The 25,664-nt window shown below is 45.4% G+C and overlaps 1 protein-coding gene across 2 annotated transcripts in view; it reads left to right on the forward strand.

The window, feature by feature from the left end:
• The first annotated feature begins 3,521 nt into the window (after nucleotides 1–3,521).
• SLC15A1 (solute carrier family 15 member 1) overlaps nucleotides 3,522–25,664 on the forward strand; it is a 36,907-nt gene continuing 14,764 nt past the window's right edge. The window contains exons 1-11 of one of the 2 annotated variants that reach the window (XM_064143852.1): nucleotides 3,522–3,587; nucleotides 7,006–7,034; nucleotides 13,712–13,796; nucleotides 13,885–14,026; nucleotides 17,040–17,159; nucleotides 17,295–17,394; nucleotides 17,861–17,951; nucleotides 20,544–20,627; nucleotides 21,648–21,730; nucleotides 23,696–23,782; nucleotides 25,518–25,607. In XM_064143852.1, the coding sequence (XP_063999922.1) occupies nucleotides 3,584–3,587; nucleotides 7,006–7,034; nucleotides 13,712–13,796; nucleotides 13,885–14,026; nucleotides 17,040–17,159; nucleotides 17,295–17,394; nucleotides 17,861–17,951; nucleotides 20,544–20,627; nucleotides 21,648–21,730; nucleotides 23,696–23,782; nucleotides 25,518–25,607 (915 nt within the window). In that variant the 5' untranslated portion in view covers nucleotides 3,522–3,583. Of the gene's footprint in view, nucleotides 3,588–7,005; nucleotides 7,035–13,711; nucleotides 13,797–13,884; nucleotides 14,027–17,039; nucleotides 17,160–17,294; nucleotides 17,395–17,860; nucleotides 17,952–20,543; nucleotides 20,628–21,647; nucleotides 21,731–23,695; nucleotides 23,783–25,517; nucleotides 25,608–25,664 lie in introns of those variants that run through there. The other variant, XM_064143851.1, reaches the window with a different exon arrangement.

A 25,664-nucleotide genomic window follows, 5' to 3' on the forward strand; every position in this document is an offset into this window, starting at 1 on the left:
CTTAGTATCATAGAATCACAGAATCAACCAGGTTGGAAGAGACTTCCAAGATCATCCAGTCCAACCTAGCACCCAGCCCTGTCCAATCAATTAGACCATGGCACTAAATGCCTCATCCAGGCTTTTCTTGAACACCTCCAGGGATGGCAACTCCACCACCTCCCTGGGCAGCCCATTCCAATAGCAAATCACTGTCTCTGGGAAGAACTTCCTGCTAACATCCAGCCTATAGCTCTCCTGGCACAACTTGAGACTATGTCCTCTTGTTCTGTTGCTGGTTGCCTGGGAGAGGAGACCAACCCCCACCTGGCTAAAGCCTCCCTTCAGCTAGTTGTAGACAGCAATGAGGTCCCCCCTGAGCCTCCTCTTCTCCAGGCTAAACATCCCCAGCTCCCTCAGCCTCTCATCATAGGGTTTGTATTCCAGGCCTCTCACCAGCTTCATCGCCCTTCTCTGGACACATTCCAGCATCTCAACATCTCTCGAACTGAGGAGCCCAGAACTGTTGTCATGTACTTCCTAACTACAAAACACAAGGAAAATCTTATTGACTGCTCTACAACCTCTAATTGAGTGATATTTTGTCTCATTTAACTAATGACAGAGTGAGATACCCATCAATTAAAATTTCCACACGTACAGCCAAGCAGTTGGTACTAGGATATGGTCTCGGAATAATATGTCAATTTAACAACTGTAGTTTACAGAAATCACATACTGCAGTTTCCAATCACCAAATGTGGTTTGTATTTACTTATTCACAATCATGTTGCTTGAGTTTTCTATTGTACATGGAAATTGCACTCCTATGAGTTCAGAGCTTTGTAGGAGAAAGCAGAATTACATCTTTGTCTTTGTTCGCTGAATATTTAACAGCCCTGCTGTGCTCTGAGCTCTCCTAGAAAGCGAGCCTTGCTAGGAAATTCAAATCCTGTGGGAACAAGTTCTGTCCCTCCAACAAGTACAACCACAAAATAACCTCTTAGAGATCAACCTCATGGCATCAGCTTACTAAATGACAGCAGAATCCAATCTGCCTCAGAAGTAGTTGTAAAGCGATTGTGTGGGGCAAGTTAAAATGTTTGTACTCATCGGGGTGGATTTTTCTCCTACTATTGCTTGGAGATTTTGTTAAGAAAAAAACAAAAACAACATTTCTCATTTTTAGTTTAAGAAAGATAACACAAGTCGAAGCCAGCATGATCCAACTAGCCTGTTCATCTTGAATCACTGAGAAAATGTGGGTGCTTTCTTAATTTGTGTTTCCTACTCGTACATCTCTTCCTAGGAAATAGCATCAAAAGGCCTGTTCTTTGTTTTCACCAAATGCAGAGGGGTAGGTGAGGTGTGCTTGGGAACAAATCAAACTTATTGCTCACCACTGTTGTTTATGAAAGGAAAAGAGACCAAATGCTCAGGGAAGAAATCACATCTTTAATTTTGTACTTGAATCATGAATCATAGAATCAACCAGGTTGGAAGAGACCTCCAAGATCAGCCAGTCCAACCTAGCACCCAGCCCTATCCAATCAACCAGACCATGGCACTAAGTGCCTCAGACAGGCTTTGCTTGAACACCTCCAGGGACAATGACTCCACCACCTCCCTGGGCAGCCCATTCCAATGCCAATCACTCTCTGTGGCAAGAACTTCCTCCTAACATCCAGCCTATACTTCCCCCGGCACAACTTGAGACTGTGTCCCCTTGTTCTATTGCTGGTTGCCTGGGAGAAGAGACCAACCCCCACCTGGCTACAGCCTCCCTTCAGGTAGTTGTAGACAGCAATGAGGTCCCCCCTGAGCCTCCTCTTCTCTAGGCTAAACAACCCCAGCTCCCTCAGCCTCTCCTCATATGGTTTGTGTTCCAGGCCTTTCACCAGCATTGTTGCCCTTAAAATAAAAACTCTTACTGATGATGGACTCAATCTCCTCGTCCAGATCATCGATAAAGATATTGAACAGGACTGAGCAGCTCAAAAATGATGGCAGCATCTCAATCAATTCTGTATGTGAACGAGCTAGCAGTGATTTCAGCATTCTTTGCTGCATTACAGACTGCTTGTTTTGCTGGAGTAACCATAATAAAGAAATGCAACACTGCCTGTGCTGTGTGGCCATATATATATATATATATATATATATATATATATCTCACAGAGCAGTGATATACGACTGGCATCAGCTGTGGCCGTGGAGCTTATACAGCAAGGTTTGTGTTTCTTACAGGAGTATGTGCTATAAATATAGCTATAAACACCGACTAGTTTTTATGTTAAGAATTTGCTAATAAATTTTAAGTCAAGATGACAGATAACTGATAAGATTACCCAGTATAGACACAGTTTAAGAAACCCAAGTTCAGCTGTAGCTCTACATCACAGGTCAGCACAGCCTTCTTTAGCATCTGAAGTGCTCACTGTAGATACTCCACACTGCAAGACAGCACAACGCTTGTTTGATTTGTACTTAAGAAGAAATCAACCTGTTCTGCAGCTAGTTAATTACTAAGGGCTTGCTGTAGGAGATGCCATTGGACTGATTGCACAAGTCACAGACCAGTCTAAGACAGTACCAGCACGCCTTAAAGAAGGGCTTTATTATTTCAGAAACGTCTTTCTCCCCCTCCCCAATACCTAGCAATATTTTTCTGTCTCCACATTCTGAATACATAATCTCGATATAGTGTGACTTCCCTAATCCTCTTCTAGTTGGCCTCATGCTCTGGCCATTCTCACACTAAACTTCTCATTCGTTTATTTCACACACACAGTGTGGTCAGGTACAGGTATGAAACATACATTGGGTTAAGTTGATCAGCATTCTCTCAGCTCTCGCTTTAGTCAGGCAGCACACACAGCATGCAGGATAGCTTTCTGCTTTAGGCTTTTAGAGATCATGTAGTCCAGTCGTCCTGCCATAGGCAGGGATATCTTTCGCTTAGATCGGGTTGCTCAAAGCCCCATCCTGGCTGACCTTGAGCACTTCCGGTGATGGGACATCCAGAGCTTCTCTGGGCAGCTTCTGAGAAACTGAGTGCCAGCCTGAAACTGGCGTTTTGTCTTGTGCTTGGCAGCAGCGGTTTGGAGAAACTTCATCTGCCTGGCTGGAGACGAGGGAAGGAGTCAGAAAGCTACCTCCACACAGCAGGCAGTCTGCTTACTGGGTAAGCTTTGCACCTGCTTCACGTGGCAGGGATAACAAGCGGCGTTACTGCTGCACAGCGCTCGGAGGAGCTTGTAGCTTTGGCTCCGTGCTCTCTCTTAGAGGCACAGAAGAGCCGATCCCCGAGCAGCCTTAAACTCCTCATGAAAAGCTGTCGGGAGACAAGGCGGCGGGAAGGGCTGGGGCCGGCCGTGGACCCCTTCCCGGTGCGTGGCGCTAAGGCAGCGCGGGTCAAGGCCGGCGATAAGCTTCCTCATCGAGGGCGCTCCGCTCCCCTCCCCGCCACCTGCGCTGCCCTGGTCCGCGGCGCCGCCCCGGAGCAGCCGGGGCCGGGCGGGGCCCCCGAGCTGCCCTTAAAGCCCGGCCGCCCCCAACATCCTTCCTCCTTACCCGAGCGCTCGGCCAGGACCCCACCGGCGGCATGGGTAGGTGGGATGGGATGGGGGTGGCGGGGCCGCTGGAGGGATGCTGCCTTCGGACTAGGCAGTGTGGGTGTCCTCAAGCTGTCTCCTTCTGACTTGCCTGTCTGGACTGGGCTTTGAGGAGCCGGTGGGGAGCTGATAGCCTGGGTCCCAGAGGCCCGGGGCTGGTGCTGCTTCTCTCTGACAAGTCTTAGAAGACCTTCAGATGCCATTTGCGTCACCCCCAGTTACTGCTCCTTCATCAGCCCCAGTCATCTACGGTAGCTCTCCATCTGGCAATGCTATAGCCAAGCTCATGCCAACCTGCCTTGAAGCACTGGTGAAAGCTAAGTAATGTTGCTTTAGCCTCTGTGATCTCTCGGAACTGACCTCCTACCTGGCAGTTTATCTTAAACTTTTGATGCATGTGGAGTAACACTGATTAAATGGTGTGTTTGTCACAGCTGTTAAATAATGCTTTTTCACAAGTGTGTTTACCTAGGGTTGACATAATCAGTGTTTTTAAATACATAGAAACACAGCTGGAAGATTCAGATAAGGGCAGAGTCCATTAGCTAGTTAAACCTGAAGATTTGTTTACATCTGAACTAATATACTGAGTATTAAAGGCACAAATGGTACTTTTTGGTGATGTAGCTCTCCATGGCCTTTTGCTGGATTCTTGGTCCTGCAGTGTCTGAGCACGCTGATGTGCCTTTCCAAGCAAGCAGTTTCTGAGCTGTGGAAACCATCCTGGGGGCAGGGGAGACAAACTTCAGGTACTCAAAAAATTAGAAAGTACCATTGCAACTTCAACAGCAAAATGTGTGCACTGGGGACAGACAACTGTAGTGATGAGCAGGCATATCTTGGCAGTCCTGCTGTCCAGAGGAGCACCATGGTCTCACTGGCTTGAGCAGCTGGCTGGGAAAGTGGTGATGGCTCAGGAAAGAGAAAGAAACCTGATGCAGCTTGGTCTGCTCGTGTTTGAGCAATACATGAGGTTTGATGTATTGCAGGTTTGGGCTGATGAGTTTTGTGTCAGTCTTTCTGGAACAGTGAAGTGGGAAGCAACAGATCCCTGGAATAGGTTGTCCTGATGGCAGCATTTTTCTTGTGTGAGCACTGTAAAACTACTTAAAGCAGCAGAAGCTTGGCTGCACCACGAGTCAGGAGAGAAGGCTCACACTGGAGCCAGGGACAACCTAGGTGACAGTATGGCTGTGCACGGATTTAGCCTGGCTACAGACATGAAGTAAAATTGCTGTGATGGCTGCGTGAAGTAAGGCAAATATGCTTCTGTTTTGTGACATGGACCATGAGCTGCAAGAGCATCTCTGTGGCTGCAGGGAGCCATACCGGTGGAAGCTGCTGGGGAAGAAGTCAGAACAGTAAGCCCGCCTCCCACCTTGCCTGCAAGCGTGGGAAAGAGGCAGTGACCTACTGATAAATAACTATTTATATTCAGCACTCAAGCCAAGAACTGAGTGGCTTTTGTCTTTATGTTGCTTAAAAATGTTTACTGACTTAAGTGCATAACTGTTTAGAGCTTTATTTTGGAAAACAAGGAGCTCTTCAATATTTTGTGGTGAAAATGAGCAGTCCTGCAGGTCATTTTTTGTGGGCAGAGAGTGAGAAGTACTGAGAGTTGCTCCAAAGATGAACTATGCCAACGTGCCACTAGTAAAACACTGATTTATCACTGAGATTGATGTAAAAGGCTGGGTCCTATGTACTTTTGTAGGTCTAACTCTGAAGCTGCCTGACAGTGGAGTTCCTTAGTTTAGGTGCCTGTGTTTAAATGTTGGCTTTGATACCAGGAGTTTCTTGACTGTTGTGAGAGAATGGAAGGGTAAAGTCAAAATGGTTGAGAAATAGGTATCTCTTAAACACTGAAGTCAGTCAATGTTGTCTGGGAAAAATGCCTCTGCAATGTCCCCTGTGTAGGATTTCTTGTAGAAATGATACTTTTTGCCCTCTGGAAAGTAAGGAAAGACAAACCAACCAAACAAAACCTCAACAGAAGAAGCAACAACAAAAAGCCCAATCAACCCACTACAAGTTCCTTAATTTTTTTTCCCTCAAGGCTCAACTAACAGCAGTGAGGTACTGAAACTGCTCCCAGTGTTAAGGAAAACTGGCAGCGTGCTGCATATATGCTGGAAAGGCCAACAAGTTGAAGTAATCAAGGAACAATGAAGACAGTCTATTGCTAATTCCTTGGTATCCTTCAGTATATCTGTTCACTTGAGTTATGTAAGGGACATCATCATTCATTTTAATGACTCTGGTATCTGCATGTACTTTAGGTGTGTTACCACTTTCTGGATGTTACCTGTTTTCTGTGTAAACAAACTACTGAATTACCTGAATAATACTATTGTCTCTGTTGTGAAGGTGCATGGCAGTGAAGAAAGGAATGAATTTCTTCTAATAATCAACAAAGTAACTTAACTTTGTCAAGCACTGTAGTATTGCTGCCAGCTATTTTCATCTGTTGTGAAATGAACTGTGGCCTAAATGATCTTGGCAAGCAGATTTTTCTTAGAGGTATATTATGGACACATTTAAATTGCAAACATGGATTTCAAAGTTCAAATCTTGTACTCTGTCTTATCTTGGTGATAGTGAAGTTGCTCATGAGGTTTTATAGGAAATGCTGACATCTGTTAAGGGGGCATAGGGCCTTTATCTGAAACAGAGCAAGCTCAAGCTTCAAGTCTGTCCTCTGAGCCAAGCTAGTCCTGCAGTACTCTGCTTGGAGGACTGCCAGGGATAGCAGACCTGCTCTGAGCATCTGGACATTACTTCAGGCCTGCAAGCAGCTGTCTGCTTTTGCTGACCTCAATGGGATCTCTTCTGCCTTTCCAGGGGTTCCTAGTTTAATCTCCAGGCTGTGGGAATACCTGCTAACATGGATCACTCCACTGGGCCATGTATTCAGTCCTCCTTAAATGTGAGCCATAGGAAGTCTGTCCCTTTTCAGGACTTGACATCCACCTCTGACAGATAATCATGAATCTGTTCCTTACTCCTGACTTGCTTTTAAGGTAGCATCCCTGAGAGTGAATCGAAACAAGATTCACCTTCTGTGAGTGGGAGAGGGATCTACCACCACGTCAAATGATGTGTAGTAAGCAACCATAGTAGGATGGGATGATTTATCTCATTTTTTTTTCATGTTGATGTTTTTTTCTTCCCCTACAAGTGCATGTGAGTTTATGCATATCCTAGGGGAAATAAAGTTATCAACTGAAGTTCTTTCTTGCACCATTTGACAAATCGAATATGTAACAAGCTGAAAATTCACCTACCCTAAACAAATCATGAAACACAAACCAGTATTGTTTTGAGGTTATTTTTTCCCATGTCTTCAGGTAGTTTTAAAGAAAAAATATTAGTTAGTAGTTTCCAGTAACTTATGTTTATTTTCCCTCCACAGCTGTAACAAGTACGAGTAAGAGGAAGTCAGTAAGTATTGTATGTTTTATAAATTTAGTGTACTGACTCTCTTTGGGTTGTGTTGTTTGGGTAACTTCAGTGCACACAAAGGAAAAATCATCCAATAATCATACTACAAGATATGAAATAATAAGTTATTGGCCAACACACACAGAGCACTCTGGGAGCTTGTTAAATCCCTACTAAGTTCTATCAGGAACAGTGTGGCCAGTAGGACAAGGGAGGTCATTCTTCTCCTGTATGCAACACTGGTCAGGACACACCTTGAGTACTGTGTCCAGTTCTGAGCTCTTCAATTCGAGAGAGATGTTGAGATACTGGAACGTGTCCAGAGAAGGGCAACAAAGCTGGTGAGAGGCCTGGAACACAGACCTGTGAGGAGAGGCTGAGGGAGCTGGGGTTGTTTAGCCTGGAGAAGAGGAGGCTCAGGGGTGACCTCATTGCCGTCTACAACTACCTGAAGGGACATTGTAGCCAGGTGGGGGGTGGTCTCTTCTCCCAGGCAACCAACAACAGAACAAGGGGACACAGTCTCAAGTTGTGCCAGGGGAAGTCTAGGCTGGATGTTAGGAGGAAGTTCTTGCCAGAGAGAGTGATTGGCATTGGAATGGGCTGCCCGGGGAGGTGGTGGAGTCACCATCCCTGGGGGTGTTCAAGGAAAGCCTGGCTGAGGCACTTAGTGCCATGGTCTGGTTGACTGGCTAGGGCTGGGTGCTAGGTTGGACTGGCTGATCTTGGAGGTCTCTCCCAACCTGGTTGATTCTATGATTGATTCTACTGTTCTCATCACCCAGATAAAATGTCTGAAGAGCCTTTGCTAACTGAGCAGTGTCCCTGGAGCCCATCCTTTGTGTGGCTGTGTTGTCATCATTCAGTGACTCTCCCTCAGGACTCTTACCTTTTGGTGTTCATTCTTCCTCTTGAATCTTTGAACTGTTAATGACACCTGTCTCAACAACCCTATCTCTACCTTTGCTTTCTTTATCTGACAAGGTTTTACTCTATAGGCTTTCCCCACAGCTTTCTAACAGCTTAGTAGCTTTCTCAGCAGCCAAAGTCAAAGTTGTGCAGCAGGGTGGTGTCAGATCAGTCCTGGTATGCCCAGGATAGGAGGTTATAGAAAGCAATATAAAATGTGACCTCTAGGTTACCTCTTCAGTGGTGGATCCACGTGCTTCCTGGTCAATGAGAACCACGAGAGGAGCTGTTTCTCTAAATCTGTGTGCAAGTGCATGCATGATGCAGCAGAGTTTTAAGCCTGATCTAGGGTAGGGTGTCCCTGCCCATGGCAGGAGGGTTGGAACTAGATGATCTTTGTCACCCCTTCCAACCCTAACTGATTCTATAGTGCAAAACAAGAACAGCACAGGTCATATGGTTTGCAGTCCATATAGGCAGTGATGAGACGAGTACAACTGTCTCACCATGCAAGAGGAGGAGTATTTTTACCACATTGGGTGAGATGTGTGTTTGGGAAATAGCCTGGCCCTGCGTTTGTGTCCTGAGGAGCAACAGATGCCAAACTCTGTGTAACTGCGGTGTACCGCAAAGGGGGAACACCCAGTGCAGAAGGAATAAAAGAAACATTGAGGAATCAATATAATTTAAAATATTCAGGCAGGTCATTCTGCTCCTGTACTCTGCACTGGTTAGACCACACCTTGAGTACTGTGTTCAGTTCTGGGCCCCCCAGTTTAGGAGGGACATTGAGATGCTTGAGCGTGTCCAGAGCAGGGCGACGAGGCTGGGGAGAGGCCTTGAGCACAGCCATACGAGGAGAGGCTGAGGGAGCTGGGATTGTTTAGCCTGGAGAAGAGGAGGCTCAGGGGTGACCTTATTGCTGTCTACAACTACCTGAGGGGTGGTTGTGGCCAGGAGGAGGTTGCTCTCTTCTCTCAGGTGGCCAGCTCCAGAACGAGAGGACACAGCCTCAAACTACTCCAGGGGAGATTTAGGCTGGAGGTGAGGAGAAAGTTCTTCACTGAGAGAGTCATTGGGCACTGGAATGGGCTGCCTGGGGAGGTGGTGGAGTCACCGTCCCTGGGGCTGTTCAAGGCAGGATTGGACGTGGCACTTGGTGCCATGGTCTAGCCTTGAGCTCTGTGGTAAAGGGTTGGACTTGATGATCTGTGAGGTCTCTTCCAATCCTAATAATGCTGTGTGATATTACCGAGGCATAAATACAAGTTCTTTTCTGTGTAGCATCTTGGATAAACAGAAGTAGGTCAGCTGCCTTGGGAAATGCCCTGTAGCTTTCTCCTGAGTGCCCCTTTACATGGAAAGCCACAGCTGTGACATGCAGATTGTCAGAAGTGCAGTGGTAACCAATAAAAGCTCTACCTACATAGATGCCAATGGCTTAAAGAAATGCAACCTTGGTGGAAGCTTGCCACCTTCCTAGTTCAATATGTAACATCCCTTTAAGTGATAATCTGTTGGGTGATGTGATGGCATAACGCTGAGGAGGTTTATGGAAACCAAGAAGGTAAAAACAAAAAGAAACAAAATTAGTGAGATTTTGTGAATGTCTCCTGGGGATAGATGCCACCAGCCCCTAGCCCAGAACTTCCCTGCCCCATTTTTTGATCTGTTGGTAGGCCAGATGTGTGTAAGGCTCTGCTTTCCTTTGGACAGGGATGTTATTTCCTCCCCAGATTGGTTTCTGCCTGTATAATTTGGTATAACCCATAGTGCAGTGTGGATTATGGCCTAACCTAACAACCAAATCTTCACAGAATCACAGAATTTCTTAGATTGGAAAAGACCTTCAAGATCATTGAGTCCAATCATTAGTTTCACACTGACAGGTCCTTGACTAAACCAACGCCCTCAGCACAACATCGAATCACTGTGGTTGGAAAGGACCACCAGGGTCATCCAGTCCAGCCTTCATCCCAGCATCCTTCATCACTAGACCATAGCCTCAAGTGCCACATCCAATCTTTTTTGAAACACCTCCAGGGATGGTGACTCCACCACCTCCCTGGGCAGCCTGTTCCAGTGCCTGACCACCCACTCAGTAAAGAACTTCCTCTGAACATCCAACCTAAACCTCCCCTGATGCAACTTGAGGCCATTTACTCTTGTTCTATCATTAGTAATTCAGGAGAAGAGACCAGCTCCAGCCTCACTACAGCCTCCTTTTAGGTAATTGCAGAGAGCAATAAGGTCCCCTCTCAGCCTCCTCTTCTCCAGACTAAACAACTGTGATTGTTAAAGTCTGGAGAATCTTCACGAGGTTGTTCTCCACCTGTCTCCTTGGGAGTGTGAACATTAGGGGGATAGTGCATGGACAAGGCTGGGTAACAATCTTCTGTATGAAGAACTCCAGTCCACCAGAAACTGTCCAACTTGAGGCTAGTCATCTAGAGCTCTTGCTGTCTTCAGCTGAGGGAAGTGGGCACTTTCAAGTGATTTTTTTAATATGGGGATAGATGTGGATGGTGGTCTTGTGATGCACCTCTTTCTGCCCATGGAGGATGGGTTAAATCAAGAATGGTGAATCATAGAATCAGTCAGGGTTGGAAGGGACTACAAGCATCATCTAGTTCCAAACCCCCCTGCCATGGGCAGGGACACCCTACCCTACATCAGGCTGGCCACAGCCTCATCCAGCCTGGCCTTAAACACCTCCAGCCATGGGGCCTCAACCACCTACCTGAGCAATCCAGTCCAGCCTCTCACCACTCTCATGCTGAACAGCTTCCTCCTCATCTCCAGTCTGAATCTCCCCATCTCCAGCTTTGCTCCATTCTCCCTAGTCCTGTCACTTCCTGATATCCTAAAAAGTCCCTCCCCAGCTTTTTTGTAGGCCCCCTTCAGATACTGGAAAGCCACAATAAGGTTACCTCAGAGCCTCCTCTTCTGCAGACTGAACAGCCCCAACTCTCAGTCTGTCCTCGCAGCAGAGCTGCTCCAGCCCTCTGATCATCCTTGTGGCCCTTCTCTAGACAGGGTCCAGCATGTCCACATCCCTCTTGTAATGGGGGCTCCAGAACTGAATGCAGTACTCCAGGTGGGGTCTCACCAGAGCAGAGTAGAGGGGGAGAATCACCTCCCTCACCCTGCTGGCCACACTTGTTCTGATGCAGCCCAGGCTCTGGTTGGCCTTCTGGGCTGCAAGTGCACACTGCTGGCTCATGGTGACCTTCCCATCCACCAAGTTTCTGTTTAGGACTCTAATTTTGGTTGCTCTAAAGCTAAATAAATCCTACTTGGTGTTCACCTCAGCTGTAGTCGGTTTCTTTTGGTGAAGCCTGCTTATTAACCCGTATGTGATATGTGCTCTATATAATTGGTTCAGCTGATAACAAAGATCAATGCTGTTCAGGCTGCATGGACATCCTCATGATTGAGTCAAAGTCAGCAATACTCATGCCACTCATTTTCATTTATCTTTCAACATTCACCTAAAGTTTATTGTAGCACACAATCTCGTGCATTGCTGTTATTCATTAAGGCTCTGGCCTGAGGCTTTGCTGGGGATATGGGCTCTCAGGTTTACTCATCTCAGACAAGAAATTTCTTTTTGATCTACAAAAGTCACTCTTTTTTTTTTCCCCCATATAATCATAGAATCAACCAGTTTGGAAGAGACCTCCAAGATCAGCCAGACCAACCTAGCACCTAGCCCTAGCCAGTCAACTAGACCATGGCACTAAGTGCCTCATCCAGGCTTTTCCTGAACACCTCCAGGGACGGTGCCTCCACCACCTCCCTGGGCAGCCCATTCCAATGGCAATCACTCTCTCTGGGAAAAACTTCCTCCTAACATCCAGCCTAGACCTCCCCCAGCACAACTTGAGACTGTGTCCCCTTGTTCTATTGCTGGTTGCCTGGGAGAATTTCTTTTTAATTTGGCTTGGTTTGAACCCTAAACCTTCACAACTCAAAGACAAAGCATGCCATTCTTTTCTTGTCTGTTTCAAAACTCAGTGATCTTCTGAGGCATATTAAAACTCTGATTTTTGCAACTTGCAGAACTAAACCTGTAAAAAGGGAGGACTGTTCTTTTGCATTCCTAGTAATTTTAATAGAAATTGTAGTTTATCCACCAAGAAAAGTAGTGTGATCAGAAATTAAATTGCCAATCCTACTGACCGTGCTAGATTTGTACATGACTAATGCCTGTTCTCTCACCCCTTCCCCGCATGCTATCTCAAGAGGCAAGAGCCATGTCACAAGCTGCCTGGCAGTGACTGTGGAGATGCCTACTGCAGCAGGTGAAGGGACAGTAAATCCAACAGTTCATACCATGCCATTTTAGGTTGGGAGGAAAGTCAGTTCTGCTAACAAGTCTGAGGAAATAAAGCTTTCTCCATCAAGCACATTATTTCTAAGGACAGGGAGACTTTTTGAGACACCTGAAGGGAGGTTTTAGCCAGGTGGGGGTTGGTCTCTTCTCCTAGGCAACCAGCAATAGAACAAGGGGACACAGTCTCAAGTTGTGGTGGGGGAAGTATAGGCTGGATGTTAGAAGGAAGTTCTTGCCAAAGAGAGTGATTGGCATTGGAATGGGCTACCCAGGGAAGTGGTGGAGGCACCGTCCCTGGGGGTCTTCAAGCAAAGCCTGGCTGAGGCACTTAGTGCCATGGTCTAGATGACTGGATAGGGCTGGGTGCTAGGTTGGACTGGCTGATCTTGAAGGTCTCTCCCAACCTGGTTGATTCTATGATTTAAGTAAAATGCTTATGTCTGTCACAGTTGGAGGAATTTAAAACAGCCCCAGGCTTCTAACTGTGATGTTCTATGAGAGCTCAGCATAGTGAGTTTTATGTTTGGTTTGAATTTTGATTTTAGTTTCTTTCAGGAACATTTGGCTTTTTTGCATACTTTTGGATACCAACCAATTTTTTTTTAAGGGTTAGATGCTGAAGACTTCAAATGTGACTAGGACAATGTTTGAAAGTCAAATACAACATTACTAAAGGGACTCTTGCAAAGGGCAGATGTAGAGTCTGTAGATCACTGGGGTCCAAGAGGGGAAATAAGAATTTTCTCTTGGCTCAAGTAAATCAGTGTTGTTCCACAGAAGCCCTTGCAGCCTTCTAACTCTTGGGTACTCACCTGCTTCTGCACTGTAGGTCCAAGTGAGACATAGTGCTAACAAGCAGAAGACTTCACTGATTGCACTCTTGCTGTAGAAATGTGTGTGAGTTAGGGCAAATGAATGTACAAGACAAAAGTGCAAAGGCATTCTGCACTTCCTTTGTTGACCATGTTCTTGAAATGTTGGCCAAGGTGGATGAAATGTTGGTCTCTTGAACCCTGTCGACATCTACTTGAAGGGAAGCTGTAGCTAGGTGGGGTTGGTCTCCTCTCCCAGGCAACCAGCAACAGAACAAGGGGACACAGTTTCCAGTTGTGATGGGGGAGGTCTAGGCTGGATGTTAGGAGGAAGTTCTTGCCAGAGAGAGTGATTGGCATTGGAATGGTCTGCCCAGGGAGGTGGTGGAGTCACCTGGAGGTGTTCAGGAAAAGACTGGATGAGGCACTTAGTGCCATAGTCTAGTTGACTAGCTAGTGCTGGGTGCTAGGTTGGACTGGATGATCTTGGAGGTCTCTTCCAACCTGGTTGATTCTATGATTCTACTGAGTCTGTACTGAGGTCGCATAAACTTGGTGACAGTGAGTGATGTTAGTCTATGCTGCATGGCTGAGCTCACACTGTCTGTCTCTTGCTGCAGCCAAGCTGCTTTGGCTACCCTGTGAGCATCTTCTTCATCGTCATCAATGAGTTCTGTGAGCGGTTTTCCTACTATGGCATGCGAGGTACGTCCAATGTCCTGTGTCTCCTCGTGCTGATGATTACCTACTCAGCCCTGACCCTGGTTGGTAACTTGGCCTGTTCTTCCTGCAGCGGTGCTTGTTTTGTATTTCAAATATTTCCTCCGATGGGATGACAACTTGTCTACGTCCATCTACCACACCTTTGTGGCTTTGTGCTACTTGACACCGATCCTCGGAGCAATCATCGCTGACTCTTGGCTGGGAAAGTTTCTGTGAGTGCTTCTTCTTTAAGCAACAACCAAAAATCATGAAAGCTCACCGGAGATTAGTAAGGTCATTTAAACCAGCACCTAAAGCAGCAGCTCTGAGCAGCAGCTTCAGAGTTGGTGTATCTTAGACAGATTTGCTCTGATATGGGTCAAGAACTGGCTGGAAGGCTGGGCCTAGAGAGTGGTGGTGAGTGATGGCACATCCAGTTGGCAGACAGTCACAAGTGGTGTACCCAAAGGACCAGTCCTGGGTCCAGTCCTGTTCAATGTCTTTATTGATCATCTGGACCAGAGGGGATTGAATCCAGCACGAGTAAGTTTGCAGATGACACCAAGCTAGGAGCAGGTGTGGAGCTGTTGGAGGGTAGGAGAGCCCTGCAGAGGGACCTGGACAGGCTGGATGGGTGGGCAGAGGCCAATGGGATGAGATTTAACAAGGCCAAGTGCAGGGTTCTGCACTTGGACCACAACAACCCCGAGCAGTGCTACAGGCTGGGGACAGAGTGGCTGGAGAGTATCCAGGAAGAAAGGGACCTGGGGGTACTGGTAGAGAGTAGCTGAAGATGAGGCAGCAGTGTGCCCAGGTGGCCAAGAGAGCCATTGGCATCCTGGCATGTATCAGGAACAGTGTGGCCAGTACGACAAGGGAGGTTATTCTGCCCCTGTACTCAGTACTGCTCAGGCCACACCTTGAGTGCTGTGTCCAGTTCTGGGCTCCTCAATTCAAGAGAGATGTTGAGGTGCTGGAACGTGTCCAGAGAAGGGTGATGAAGCTGCTGAGGGGCTGTGGTGGTTTGGCTGTTACCCCGCCCCCCCACACTTTAGAAATGTCCCAGCTAACTCAGACGGACTCTGGGAATATAAACAAAGTTATTTATTTACAGCTAGCACAATATACAAGCAGATATTTACAGTATATACAGTTATAGACAGAAATATACAAGGTAAAAGTAATACAGAAGCACAACTCCCCTCCCAGAAACCTGAGTCCCCAGGAGGGGCTCTCAAACCACCCCAACACCTCCCCCTGCCCCTCTCAACCTTACCCCAATCCTGAGAAAGAATAGAGGTGCAGCCAAGAGGTTAAGGAGCAAGGTTAGTGGCAGTGAGGTTAAGGAGATGTAGCTTCGTCTAAAGCCAGAAGCAGAGTGAGAAAATGGCAAATGTTATCTAATGTTTACTTTCTTGTTCCCATACTTCTCAGTGAAACTGTGAGAGAAGTTGACATCACAATTGTTTTCCTTTTCACAGCTAAATTATCTGCTTTCTCTCACCAAAACATTCTAGCCTGCTTCAAACTAGCACAGGGGCCTGGAACACAAAGCCTATGAGGAGAGGCTGAGGGAGCTGGGGTTGTTTAGCCTGGAGAAGAGGAGGCTCAGGGGGGACCTCATTGCTGTCTACAACTACCTGAAGGGAGGCTGTAGCCAGGTGGGGGTTGGTCCAGCCTGGCCTTAAACACGTCCAGGGATGGGGCCTCAACCACCTCCTTGGGCAACCCATGCCAGCCTCTCACCACTCTCATGCTCAACAACTTCCTCCCCACGTCCAGTCTGAACCTCCCCACCTCCAGCTTTGCTCCATTCCCCCTAGTCCTGTCACTTCCTGATATCCTAAAAAGTCTCTCCCCAGCTTTTTTGTAGGCCCCTTCAGATACTGGAAGGCCACAATAAGGTCACCTTGGAGCTTCCTCTTCTCCAGACTGAACAGCCCCAACTCTTTCAGTCTGTCCTCATAGCAAAGGTGCACCATCCCTCTGAGCATCCTTGTGGCTGTTCTCTGAACACACTCCAGCATGTCTACATCCTTAAGTCTTGGCTTCCTTTCAAAGGTTTGGGGTTTGTGGCTGCTTCTCCTGCAAACTAGAGTTTTAAATAATTTCACATAATTGCATTTAATTTCTTCTGCTTCTCCTCCAAACCAAAGACCTGACTCTCTATCTATTGAATAGGCTTCCCAACCAAAGACTATAATCTAGTCATGTACTTCACTGCCAACAAAGTTAAGATGGAGTATGTTCTTCTGTGTGAGAAAGAGGAGTAGACCCTGAAGGCATAAAGGATGGGGGCTGATGATTCTGTAGTATTACCTTCTTAGGCATGTAAGCTGAAACCCTGCAGACAGTGTTCTTCAACCCTGTTCTCACTCTGCTTTGAGTTCAAAGATGTTGGTACAGTTACAGCTGAGAGATTAGGGCAATAGAGTTGTGGATGACAACTTTATTTTGTGGGAGTTACCATGTTTAAAGTAGTGGGGTTTTTTAAAATTTATTAGATCTAAAATACTTATCTAAAAAATGCTTAAACAATACTAATCAGTGCAAATTGCTGCTTCAGTGTTTAATATTCCATGTGAAATATGACAATGCCATTTTTTAATTGATTATTAAAATAGCAACCCCTAGAGGTGCTTAAATATCTCTTGTGATCCAGTGGTGTCTACAGAAGTCATTTGTCATCAGACCTTGCTTGATTAAACAAGGAAAACCAAAATAATAATGTAAAAAATGGAAGAGAATTACTGTGATGGAACTACAAGGATGTTTTTTTAACAGTAGCTAAGTCCAGTCTAAAACTTGTTGTATCTGTTAATTATGTTTCTTGATCATAAAATCAGTCAGGGTTGGAAGGGACCACAAGCATCGTCTAGTTCCAACCCCCCTGCCATGGCCAGGGCCACCCTATCCTAGATAGGTTGGCCACAGCCTCATCCAGCCTGGCCTTAAACAGCTCCAGGGATGGGGCCTCAACCACCTCCCTGAGCAACCCATTCCAGGCTCTCACCACCCTCATGGTGAAGAACTTCCTCCTCACATCCAGCCTGAACCTACCCACCTCCAGCTTTGCTCCATTCCCCCTAGTCTTGTCACTCCCTGATAGTCTAAAAAGTCCCTCCCCAGCTTTTTTGTGCTATGCAAGTTTTGAAATTAGCAAAATTCTGCATTACCTGTGTGTGTATGTATGTATGTGTACAAATGTGTTAACATACCTAAACATTTACCTCCTTTCTTTAACAGAACTATTGTCTCCTTGTCTGTTGTGTATGCACTTGGACAAGGAGTCATGGCTGTAAGTTCCATAAGTGACCTGACAGATGCAAACAGGGATGGTTCTCCTGATAATATAAGCTTGCACATGTAAGTTGTTTTGTATATGGCTTTTTTCCATGTTGTGATGATCATGTGGGAGGTTTTTCTCAACCTGGAAAAGGTTAGGATAATTTACACCTTAAATTTGTGCTACTTGAATTTTTTTTTTCTGCTTTGTTCCAGTGCTCTATCCATGATTGGCTTGATCCTCATTGCACTTGGTACTGGTGGGATCAAACCTTGTGTGTCAGCCTTTGGTGGAGATCAGTTTGATGATGGGCAGGTAATCATGTCTTTCCAACTTTAAATCATACAGATACTCTTACTAATGTTTGACTACTATAATAATAGGTATGTTTGAATACTATAATATATGCATTTAGATGTATTGGATGTTAGGAACAGGTTCTTTACTGTGAGGATGGTGGAACTCTGGAACAGGTTGTCCAGGAAGGTGACTGGGGCCCCATCCCTCGAGATATTCAAAGTGAGGTTTGACGTGGCACTGGGCTCGCTGGCCTAGTTGAGGATGCCCCTGCTTACTGCAGGAGAGGTTGGACTAGATGACCTCCAGAGGTTCCTTCCAAACCATTCTATGATTACAGCAGCATTTCCTGAATAGCTAAAGAAGGAGCTAGATAACTATTCATCTTGAACTGTGCAACAAGACAGCTGCTGGTTGTTCAGTCTAGGCTGATCAGTGTGGTTCTGGCTAAGCCTTTCTAAACATCTTTTTATTTTTGCTGTAGGAAAAACAAAGATCTAGTTTCTTCTCTATCTTTTATTTGTCCATTAATGCTGGAAGTCTCATATCTACTATAGTCACTCCAATTCTCAGAGGTAAGGCCACGCATTTCTTTATATAATAGGTAATAGTAAAGGATGAGCATTGAATTGCAGTCCAGTTAGACTTAAATGAATGATCTGTTCTTTGACACCTTGAGGAGGTGTCTCATAAACAATTTTCATGTCACCCAACTCCTCACAGGTCAGAAACAAAAATAAACCAGTTTGAGATCTGAATTGCTGTTAGAGTCAGAATGGCTAGATCTGAAGAGACATGTCAAAGCCAGCATCTTGTATGCCTAATGCACAGGGTAATTCTTTAGAAGCACAAATGTGAGCCCCATTGTGTTCAAAACCATCCACCTGAAAGAGTTGTACTGTTTGCTGGAAAGACAAAAAGGGGAGGCAGACTTCTTGCCTGTAAAGTGGAAATTAATCTGAAGTGTGCTCAAGCAAACTCCAGAAGCATCTATGCACATGGGAATGCTTTTATCCATGTGACAAAGTAAATCATGTTTTCCATATCATTAAAGGACAATGCTATTTCCTCTTCTGCTTATAATGCATAATGTGATCCTAAACAGAAAGAAAATAACTAATCTATATGTGTGTGGATTTTCATGGTAAGCCTACACACATGGTGCTGTGTGAATGTTCTTGGCAGGAATTTGAGGAAGGCTGGGTGGTTTTGGTTGATGATGTTCTGTTGTCGATTTTGGTCTGTTGGTTTGGGTTGGTGCTGGTTTTTGTTTTGTTTCCTTTTCCTTCAAAAGAAAGAAAACAGTCTGTGAGTTGGGGGTACTGATAAATAGTAGGCTGAAGATGAGCCAGCAGTGTGCCCAGGTGGCCAAGAGAGCCAATGGCATCCTGGCCTGCATCAGGAACAGTGTGGCCAGTAGGACAAGGGAGGTTATTCTGCCCCTGTACTCAACACTGGTCAGGCCACACCTTGAGTGCTGTGTCCAGTTCTGGGCTCCTCAATTCAAGAGAGATGTTGAGATGCTGGAACGTGTCCAGAGAAGGGCAACAAAGCTGGTGAGGGGCCTGGAGCACAAATCCTATGAGGGTAGGCTGAGGGAGCTGGGGATGTTTAGCCTGGAGAAGAGGAGGCTCAGGGGGGACCTCATTGCTGTCTACAACTACCTGAAGGGAGGCTGTAGCCAGGTGGGGGGTGGCCTCTTCTCCCAGGCAACCAGCAATAGAACAAGGGGACACAGTCTCAAGTTGTGCTGGGAGAGGTATAGGCTGGATGTTAGGAGGAAGTTGTTGCCAGAGAGAGTGATTGGCATTGGAATGGGCTGCCCAGGGAGGTGGTGGAGGCACTGTCCCTGGAGGTGTTCAAGAAAAGACTGGCTGAGGCACTTAGTGCCATGGTCTAGTTGACTGGATAGGGCTGGGTGCTAGGTTGGCCTGGCTGATCTTGGAGTTCTCTTCCAACCTGGTTGATTCTATGATTCTGGTATAACTCAAAAATGCTTCTACAGTGCATCAGAAATTTGCTTCATGCAAATGCTGTGCTTTCCCAAAATCATGGAAGCTATATGTGAGACAGAATGTGCAAGTTAAGCCTATGCTGATACAGGGTGAAAACTACCTTGGAAAAACAGACAAAATCAGCTGATGAAAGTGATACCATTATGGCCTGTAGAAATATAATCAGAAGGCTAATACAACTAAATCAAGACATTAGTTAGCTGCAAGCAAACTTTCTTTCCAAATCAAACTCTCTAATTCTTATGTCAGAAGTGTAGTGAAAAAGGTAATTTTGTTTAACTTTTTACATTTTCCTGTTACTAGCTGTGTCCACACTGAGTGCCATTTCAGGAAGTATGCATAAACTTTATAAAGCCAAATCACAGAATCAACCAGGTTGGAAGAGACTTCCAAGGTTATCCAGTCTAACCTATCACCCATCCCGGTGCTATTTGAGACTTTCAATAAGTTACACTTATGTTACCTACCTCTTTGTTTATGAACTTGTCCCAGAACTTTGTAATGTAGTTGTTTTTTTCACCAAGAATATGCATCTGACTGTTCTAGTAGGATTCCTCACTTCTGTGTTAAGCTACATGCAAATTTCCTATAAGGAAAGGCTGAGAGAGCTGGGACTGTTCAGCTTAGGGAAGAGAAGGAGCAAGAGACCTCATCATTGTACATAAATACCTGAAGGGAGGGTGAAAACAGGACAGAGACAAGCTCTTCTCAGTGGCTCCTAGTGCCAGGACCAGAGGCAATGGGCACAAACTGAAATATGGAAGATTCCACCCGAACATTTTGTTACTCTGAAGGTGACTGAGTACTGGCACAGGTTGCCTGAGGAGGTTGTGGAGCCTCTGTCCTTGGAGATGCTCAAAAGTCATGCTGACATGATCCTGGGCAACATGAGGGTAACACTGCTTGAGTGGTGGGAAGGGTGGACCAGATGACCCTCAGAGGTCCCTTCCAAACTCAATCATTCTGTGAATATTTTTTTTTAACTGGCAGGATTTCCTTTCTCAATAATGAAGTTGGATACTGCAGAGGAGATTTTTTTTAATTGCTATTTTTATCCCTCTGAGTTAACAATTAATGTAAAGAGCAAACTCTGTGTGAAAGCCCTGGTGGCCCTGACTGGGACTTCTGTCTAATATTACTTTTGTATTTCAGCTCAAGAGTGTGGCATTCACAGCAAGCAGCAATGCTATCCACTAGCTTTTGGAGTTCCTGCTGCCCTCATGGTTGTTTCCTTGAGTAAGTGGGACTGTTTCCATCTTGTTGCTTCAGTTTTAGATGTAATTAGATTATAAGTGCCTTACAATAAGAATGTCTGATTGTTCCAGCGATTTTTGACTTAAGCACTCTTTCATGGGAGAGACTGAGACTGGGGAAGAGGCACAAATATCACTAAGTTATCCACATTATGTAGTTTACTGTCTGTATTTCTTGAAACACTGGGGTGCATAAATAAAGTCTTTTGGATGTAGTGACAACTGAGAATGTGGGTGTTGAAAACTATCTGTAGTCCAGGACTGTTCCTACATGGGAGAAGTACCATATTGGTGTGTCAGTGCTTTTCAAACACCTGCTTTTTTACTAGCTGTGCTGTGAATTGCTCTGAGTCTTTCTGCTGCAATACAAAGACCAAGAAACTGGAGGGTGTCAGCATATATCACAGTACCTCTTGTGTTTCTGGTCCTTCGTGGTCCTGAGCAAGAGCCCACCTAGAGAGGGCCTTCAGCTACTAGCCATCCTATCTTGCCTGCACACTCAACCCAGGGTGGACAGCAGCTGTGGGGCTTTGTCTGTGTCCTGCCAAGCAGGCGGGAGGGCAAGGCCTGGGAATGAGAGCTGAGTACCTATGTTTCAGGCAGAGCCTCTCATGTCTCAGTGTAGCTTGAACTGGAGTGTCCTGGACTCCTGCAAAGGAGCCTGTAAAGCTTTTTCAGTCTGGTACAGCAAGGTCAGAGTTGAGGTCCCAAGTGACTCTTGTCTTTACCATCCCTCAATTAAGCTAACACCTTGCTGAGGGCTTACCCATGAATTTACAGATTTAATCCCTTGTCTTAAATAGAAAAAAAATCTTCTGGCATGAATTAGATTTATTTTGTTTTTCACTGTACATTAGCATGCCAGCAGGCAATTTCATTACTCCTTAGAAGGCTTATTCCCCCACAATGTAACTCTTCTATTGTTAGAGTTTCCACACCAAATTATTTGTCAGTATTTTCAGTTAGTCCTGAGTCGTTACTGGTTTCTGTTTGTGTATTGTAGTTGTGTTCATAGCTGGAAGTGGACTGTACAAGAAAGCTAAACCTCAAGGAAATATAATCATTCAAGTTTCTAAATGCATTGGAGTAAGTACTGTTTTTATTCCCATAAACCCTACCAGCAGTTTCAAAGACTGTTCAGTAAACTTGCCTAGATTGGAAATCTGCCATGATATGAAGAAAGTTTCTTATTGACCCCTCCAGGCTCAGTCTGCCTTTTTAGGGTAAATGTAAATTCATATACAAAGGAAACAAAGTAAGATGTCTGTGCTGTGTAAGGTTTTATCCTAACTTCTGGGAATCATTCATTCCACATCTGTGCACCTGTATGCAGCCCTGTAGTAAGAGTCAAGACCCAAGTCAAGAGCAGAGCTGCTAGTACATCTTGTCAGCAAAAATGTATTGCTTATTAAAGAATGTAATTCACAATGCAGAGGAATATTGATCCTGACTGTATTAGGGAGATCAAAAGAGTTATGTTAGTGCAAGCCTGCAAGGAAGTGAGCTAAATCTGCATGAGTAGCACTGCAGGTCTCAATTTTGAGATTAGGGGACTCTTTCTTTTTTCAGTTATGGAAACTCATTTATGAAAAAAGGCTGAAATGGAAGTGAAAAATCAGAACTCCAAAAGTGTTTTGATTTGACAAGCTGACACAACAAACACTGGGCACAAAGAAAACTCAAAACCAAATTCTCCAACCTAAACACATACCTAAGTATATAAAGGGTTAGTGATCATGATGTGGGGGACTGGGGTCCTGTCCTCTTGAATATCTTTATCAATGATCTAGATGAGGGGATTCAGTGCACCCTCAGTAGATTTGTAAGTGACCAAGCTGGGTGGCTTGGGCAGGGAAGGTTTACAGTGAGACATGGACAGTTTAGACTGATGGGCCAAGGCTAATTGTATGATGTTCAACAAGACCAAGTGCCAGGTCCTGCACCTGGGTTACAATAACCCCATGTCAAGATACAGACTTGGGGATTTGTGGCTGGGAAGCTGCAACTTGGAGAGGGACCTGGGGGTACTGGTTGACTGAATATGAGCCAGCAGTGTGCCCAGGTGACCAAGAAAGCCAGTGGCATCTTGGCTTGTATTAGAAACTCTGCAGCCAGCAGAAACAGTCAGGTGATCATCCCCCTGTACTCAGCACTGGTGAGGTCATACTTTGAGTATTCTGTTCAGTTCTGGGCCTCTCACTACAGGAAGGATATTGAGGTGCTGGAGCGTGTTCAGAGAAGGGCAACAAGGCTGGTGAAGGGCCTGAAGTATGTGGCCTATAAAGGGCATCTGAGGGGAGCTTGGGTTCCTCAGTCTGGAGGAGGCCGAAGGGAGATCTTATTGCTTTCTACAACTACCTGAAGGGAGGTTGGAGACAGAAGGGGACCAGCCTCTCCTCCTTGATGACAAGTGACAAGACTATAGAGGAAATAGTTTCAAGCTGCACCAGGGGAGATTTAGGCTAAATGTTAGGAAATAATTCTTCACTGAGAGGGTTATCAAATATTGGTATGGTCTGCCCAGGGCAGTGGTGGAGTCACCATCTCTGGGAGTGTTCAGCAGCTTGTGGACCTGGTGTGTGGGGACATGGTTTAGTGTCGATCCTTCAGTACTGGGTCAAGCATTGGACTTGGGTGATCTTTGAGGTCTCTTCCAACCAGATCTATTCTATGAAGATATGATGAGTTTCTACAACATGCAGCTTCTTAAAGTGAAATATACTCTTACAGCCACTCAGCTCTGAACCTGTGCACATGACATTCTTCTAGTTGTTGTTGTACATAACTCTGAAATAGGCAAGTTCTCAAGTTCTGAAACCCACACTGAGACTACTCTGAGCTGCTTGGTTCACACAATCTCAGGTGCACCCTCCACTTGATATGCACCATGAAACCTTAAATGCACTATTTTCCTAGCTTAGAGCAGTTCACAGAAGTAATTCACCTTTAGCACTCAAAACTCTGAACACAGGAGTGTCATCTTTAATGATAAGGAGTATTGCACTTAAAGATATTTGTTATGCCATTAGGCACATTTCTGTCTCTCCTCAGTTTGCCATCAAAAACAGGTTTCGGCATCGCAGCAAGGAGTTCCCCAAGAGAGAGCACTGGCTGGACTGGGCAAGTGAGAAGTATGATGTAAGTACTGCATAAGCACTCCTGTACTGGGTATTATCCCCTCATGCTGGGCAAATAGTTTTGGGCACCTCAGTCATTCAGAAGCTAATGGTCCAGCCAAACCTCTGTGCCCCCCTGGGATTGCAGGTTATCTGCTCAACTATAGTGGGAGAAAGTTGTGTGAGTTCATGTTCTGTGGTTGTAAGCTGTCCAGGGAAATTGAAGTGAGATGGGAGAAGACTGTTTCCCTTGTTGAGCAAATACAAGCTCCTTTATTAACAAGAGTTAATAAAACAGCAAATGTTATCCTTGTCAACTTTGTTACTCCTAAACTGGCTTTGAACAGAAATGACCTGGTTTAATGAATGCAGAAGGGAAAACAGGCATGACGTTAGGTGGCACAGTTAATGCACAAGGCTGAAATGCTTATTGGGAATGAAATGTGGAATTATGCAGGGAAATTCCATCTTAAGTGGGCAAATGATTAATTTCCCTGGCCTCAATACAAGCTCCTTATCATGAGTCCATGATCCCTAGCCACATCCCTTGCCTTCTATCTGTCCTGTTCCATTGTCATTGGCAGCACAAACCTTAGCCTTTATTTTCCTTTTGCTTATATGCAATTTTCCTACTTCTAAATGTGTTCCTTCATCACCTGTTGGCCAGTGCTTCCCTTCTAGAAAAACTGCACAGATCTAAGTGTTAAATCTTGTGCTGGTTTGAGGCTAACTGGAATATTTTACTGAGAGAAATTAAATCCTTGTCTGTGAGGTGAAAAGTCTTTTCTGCTAGGCAACCAGCAACAGAACAAGAGGACACAGGTTCAAGTTGTGCCAGGGGAGGCATAGGCTGGATGTTAAGAGGAGGTTCTTCCCGGAGAGAGTGATTTGCCATTGGAATGGGCTGCCCAGGGAGGTGGTAGAGTCACTGTCCCTGGAGATGTTGAAGAAAAGACTGGATGAGTAACTTAGTGCCATGGTCTAGTTGATTGTACAGGGCTGGGTGATAGGTTGGTCTGGCTGATCTTGGAGGTTTCTTCCAACTTGGTTGATTCTGTGACTCTATATCACTCATTCTTCAGATGAGAGACACAACTAGTCAAAATACAGATGAGGTGCTCAGTTCTCAGTTCTTTCTCTGTTGGTCTGTGGCTAGTTGCATCTGCCTTGGCTGCTTTGCATGAGATCTTTGTAATCCAACCTAGCCCTTTTTTTCCTCTAACCTTTTTATTGTCTTTCTGATGTCTCACCACAGATCTCTGCAGATTTATCATGTGAGCTACAGAGGGGTTGATTTGGTTATTTCTGAGGGGAGGGAAAGAGGGGAGATAGAGGGGCAGGGGGGAGGTTTGATTCAGGAGCCTCCTGGGCAGTCTGACTGTTTCAGGGGGAATTGTATATAACTAAATATGTGTATGTATATATGCTTCTATATTGTGCTAGGCTGTAAATACAAAGCTTCATTCTTTAACTTCCATCTGGCTGAGTCTAGTCTGGGTGAATTCATTGTGTGTGGGGGCAGGTAACTCCCAAACCATGACATCACATCAACACACATGCCAAGAGACAGGAGGTCACCTTTAACCAGCAGCCCTTCCCACACCTACGATCAGTCTTTGTGCTTTGTACCAGAAATCAGCAGAAGCACACAAGTTTATTAAGTGGGTAGACCTGTCATGGTGTGTCTAATTGCCACTGTGCTGCAACTGTCTCCTTCTTTTTTTGACCCATTCATCTGTGTAATTTGTTTGCTGCAGAAACGACTGATTGTTCAGATTAAGATGGTGCTGAAGGTGCTTTTCCTTTACATTCCTCTCCCCATGTTCTGGGCACTCTTTGACCAGCAGGTAAAGTAGAAATTATTTAGCGTGGTAATTAGAGCTTTCCCGTGTCACTCTATGTAC

This window comes from Pogoniulus pusillus, chromosome 5 (genome assembly GCF_015220805.1).
Source record: "Pogoniulus pusillus isolate bPogPus1 chromosome 5, bPogPus1.pri, whole genome shotgun sequence".
In the NCBI taxonomy this organism is placed as follows: Eukaryota; Metazoa; Chordata; class Aves; order Piciformes; family Lybiidae; genus Pogoniulus; species Pogoniulus pusillus.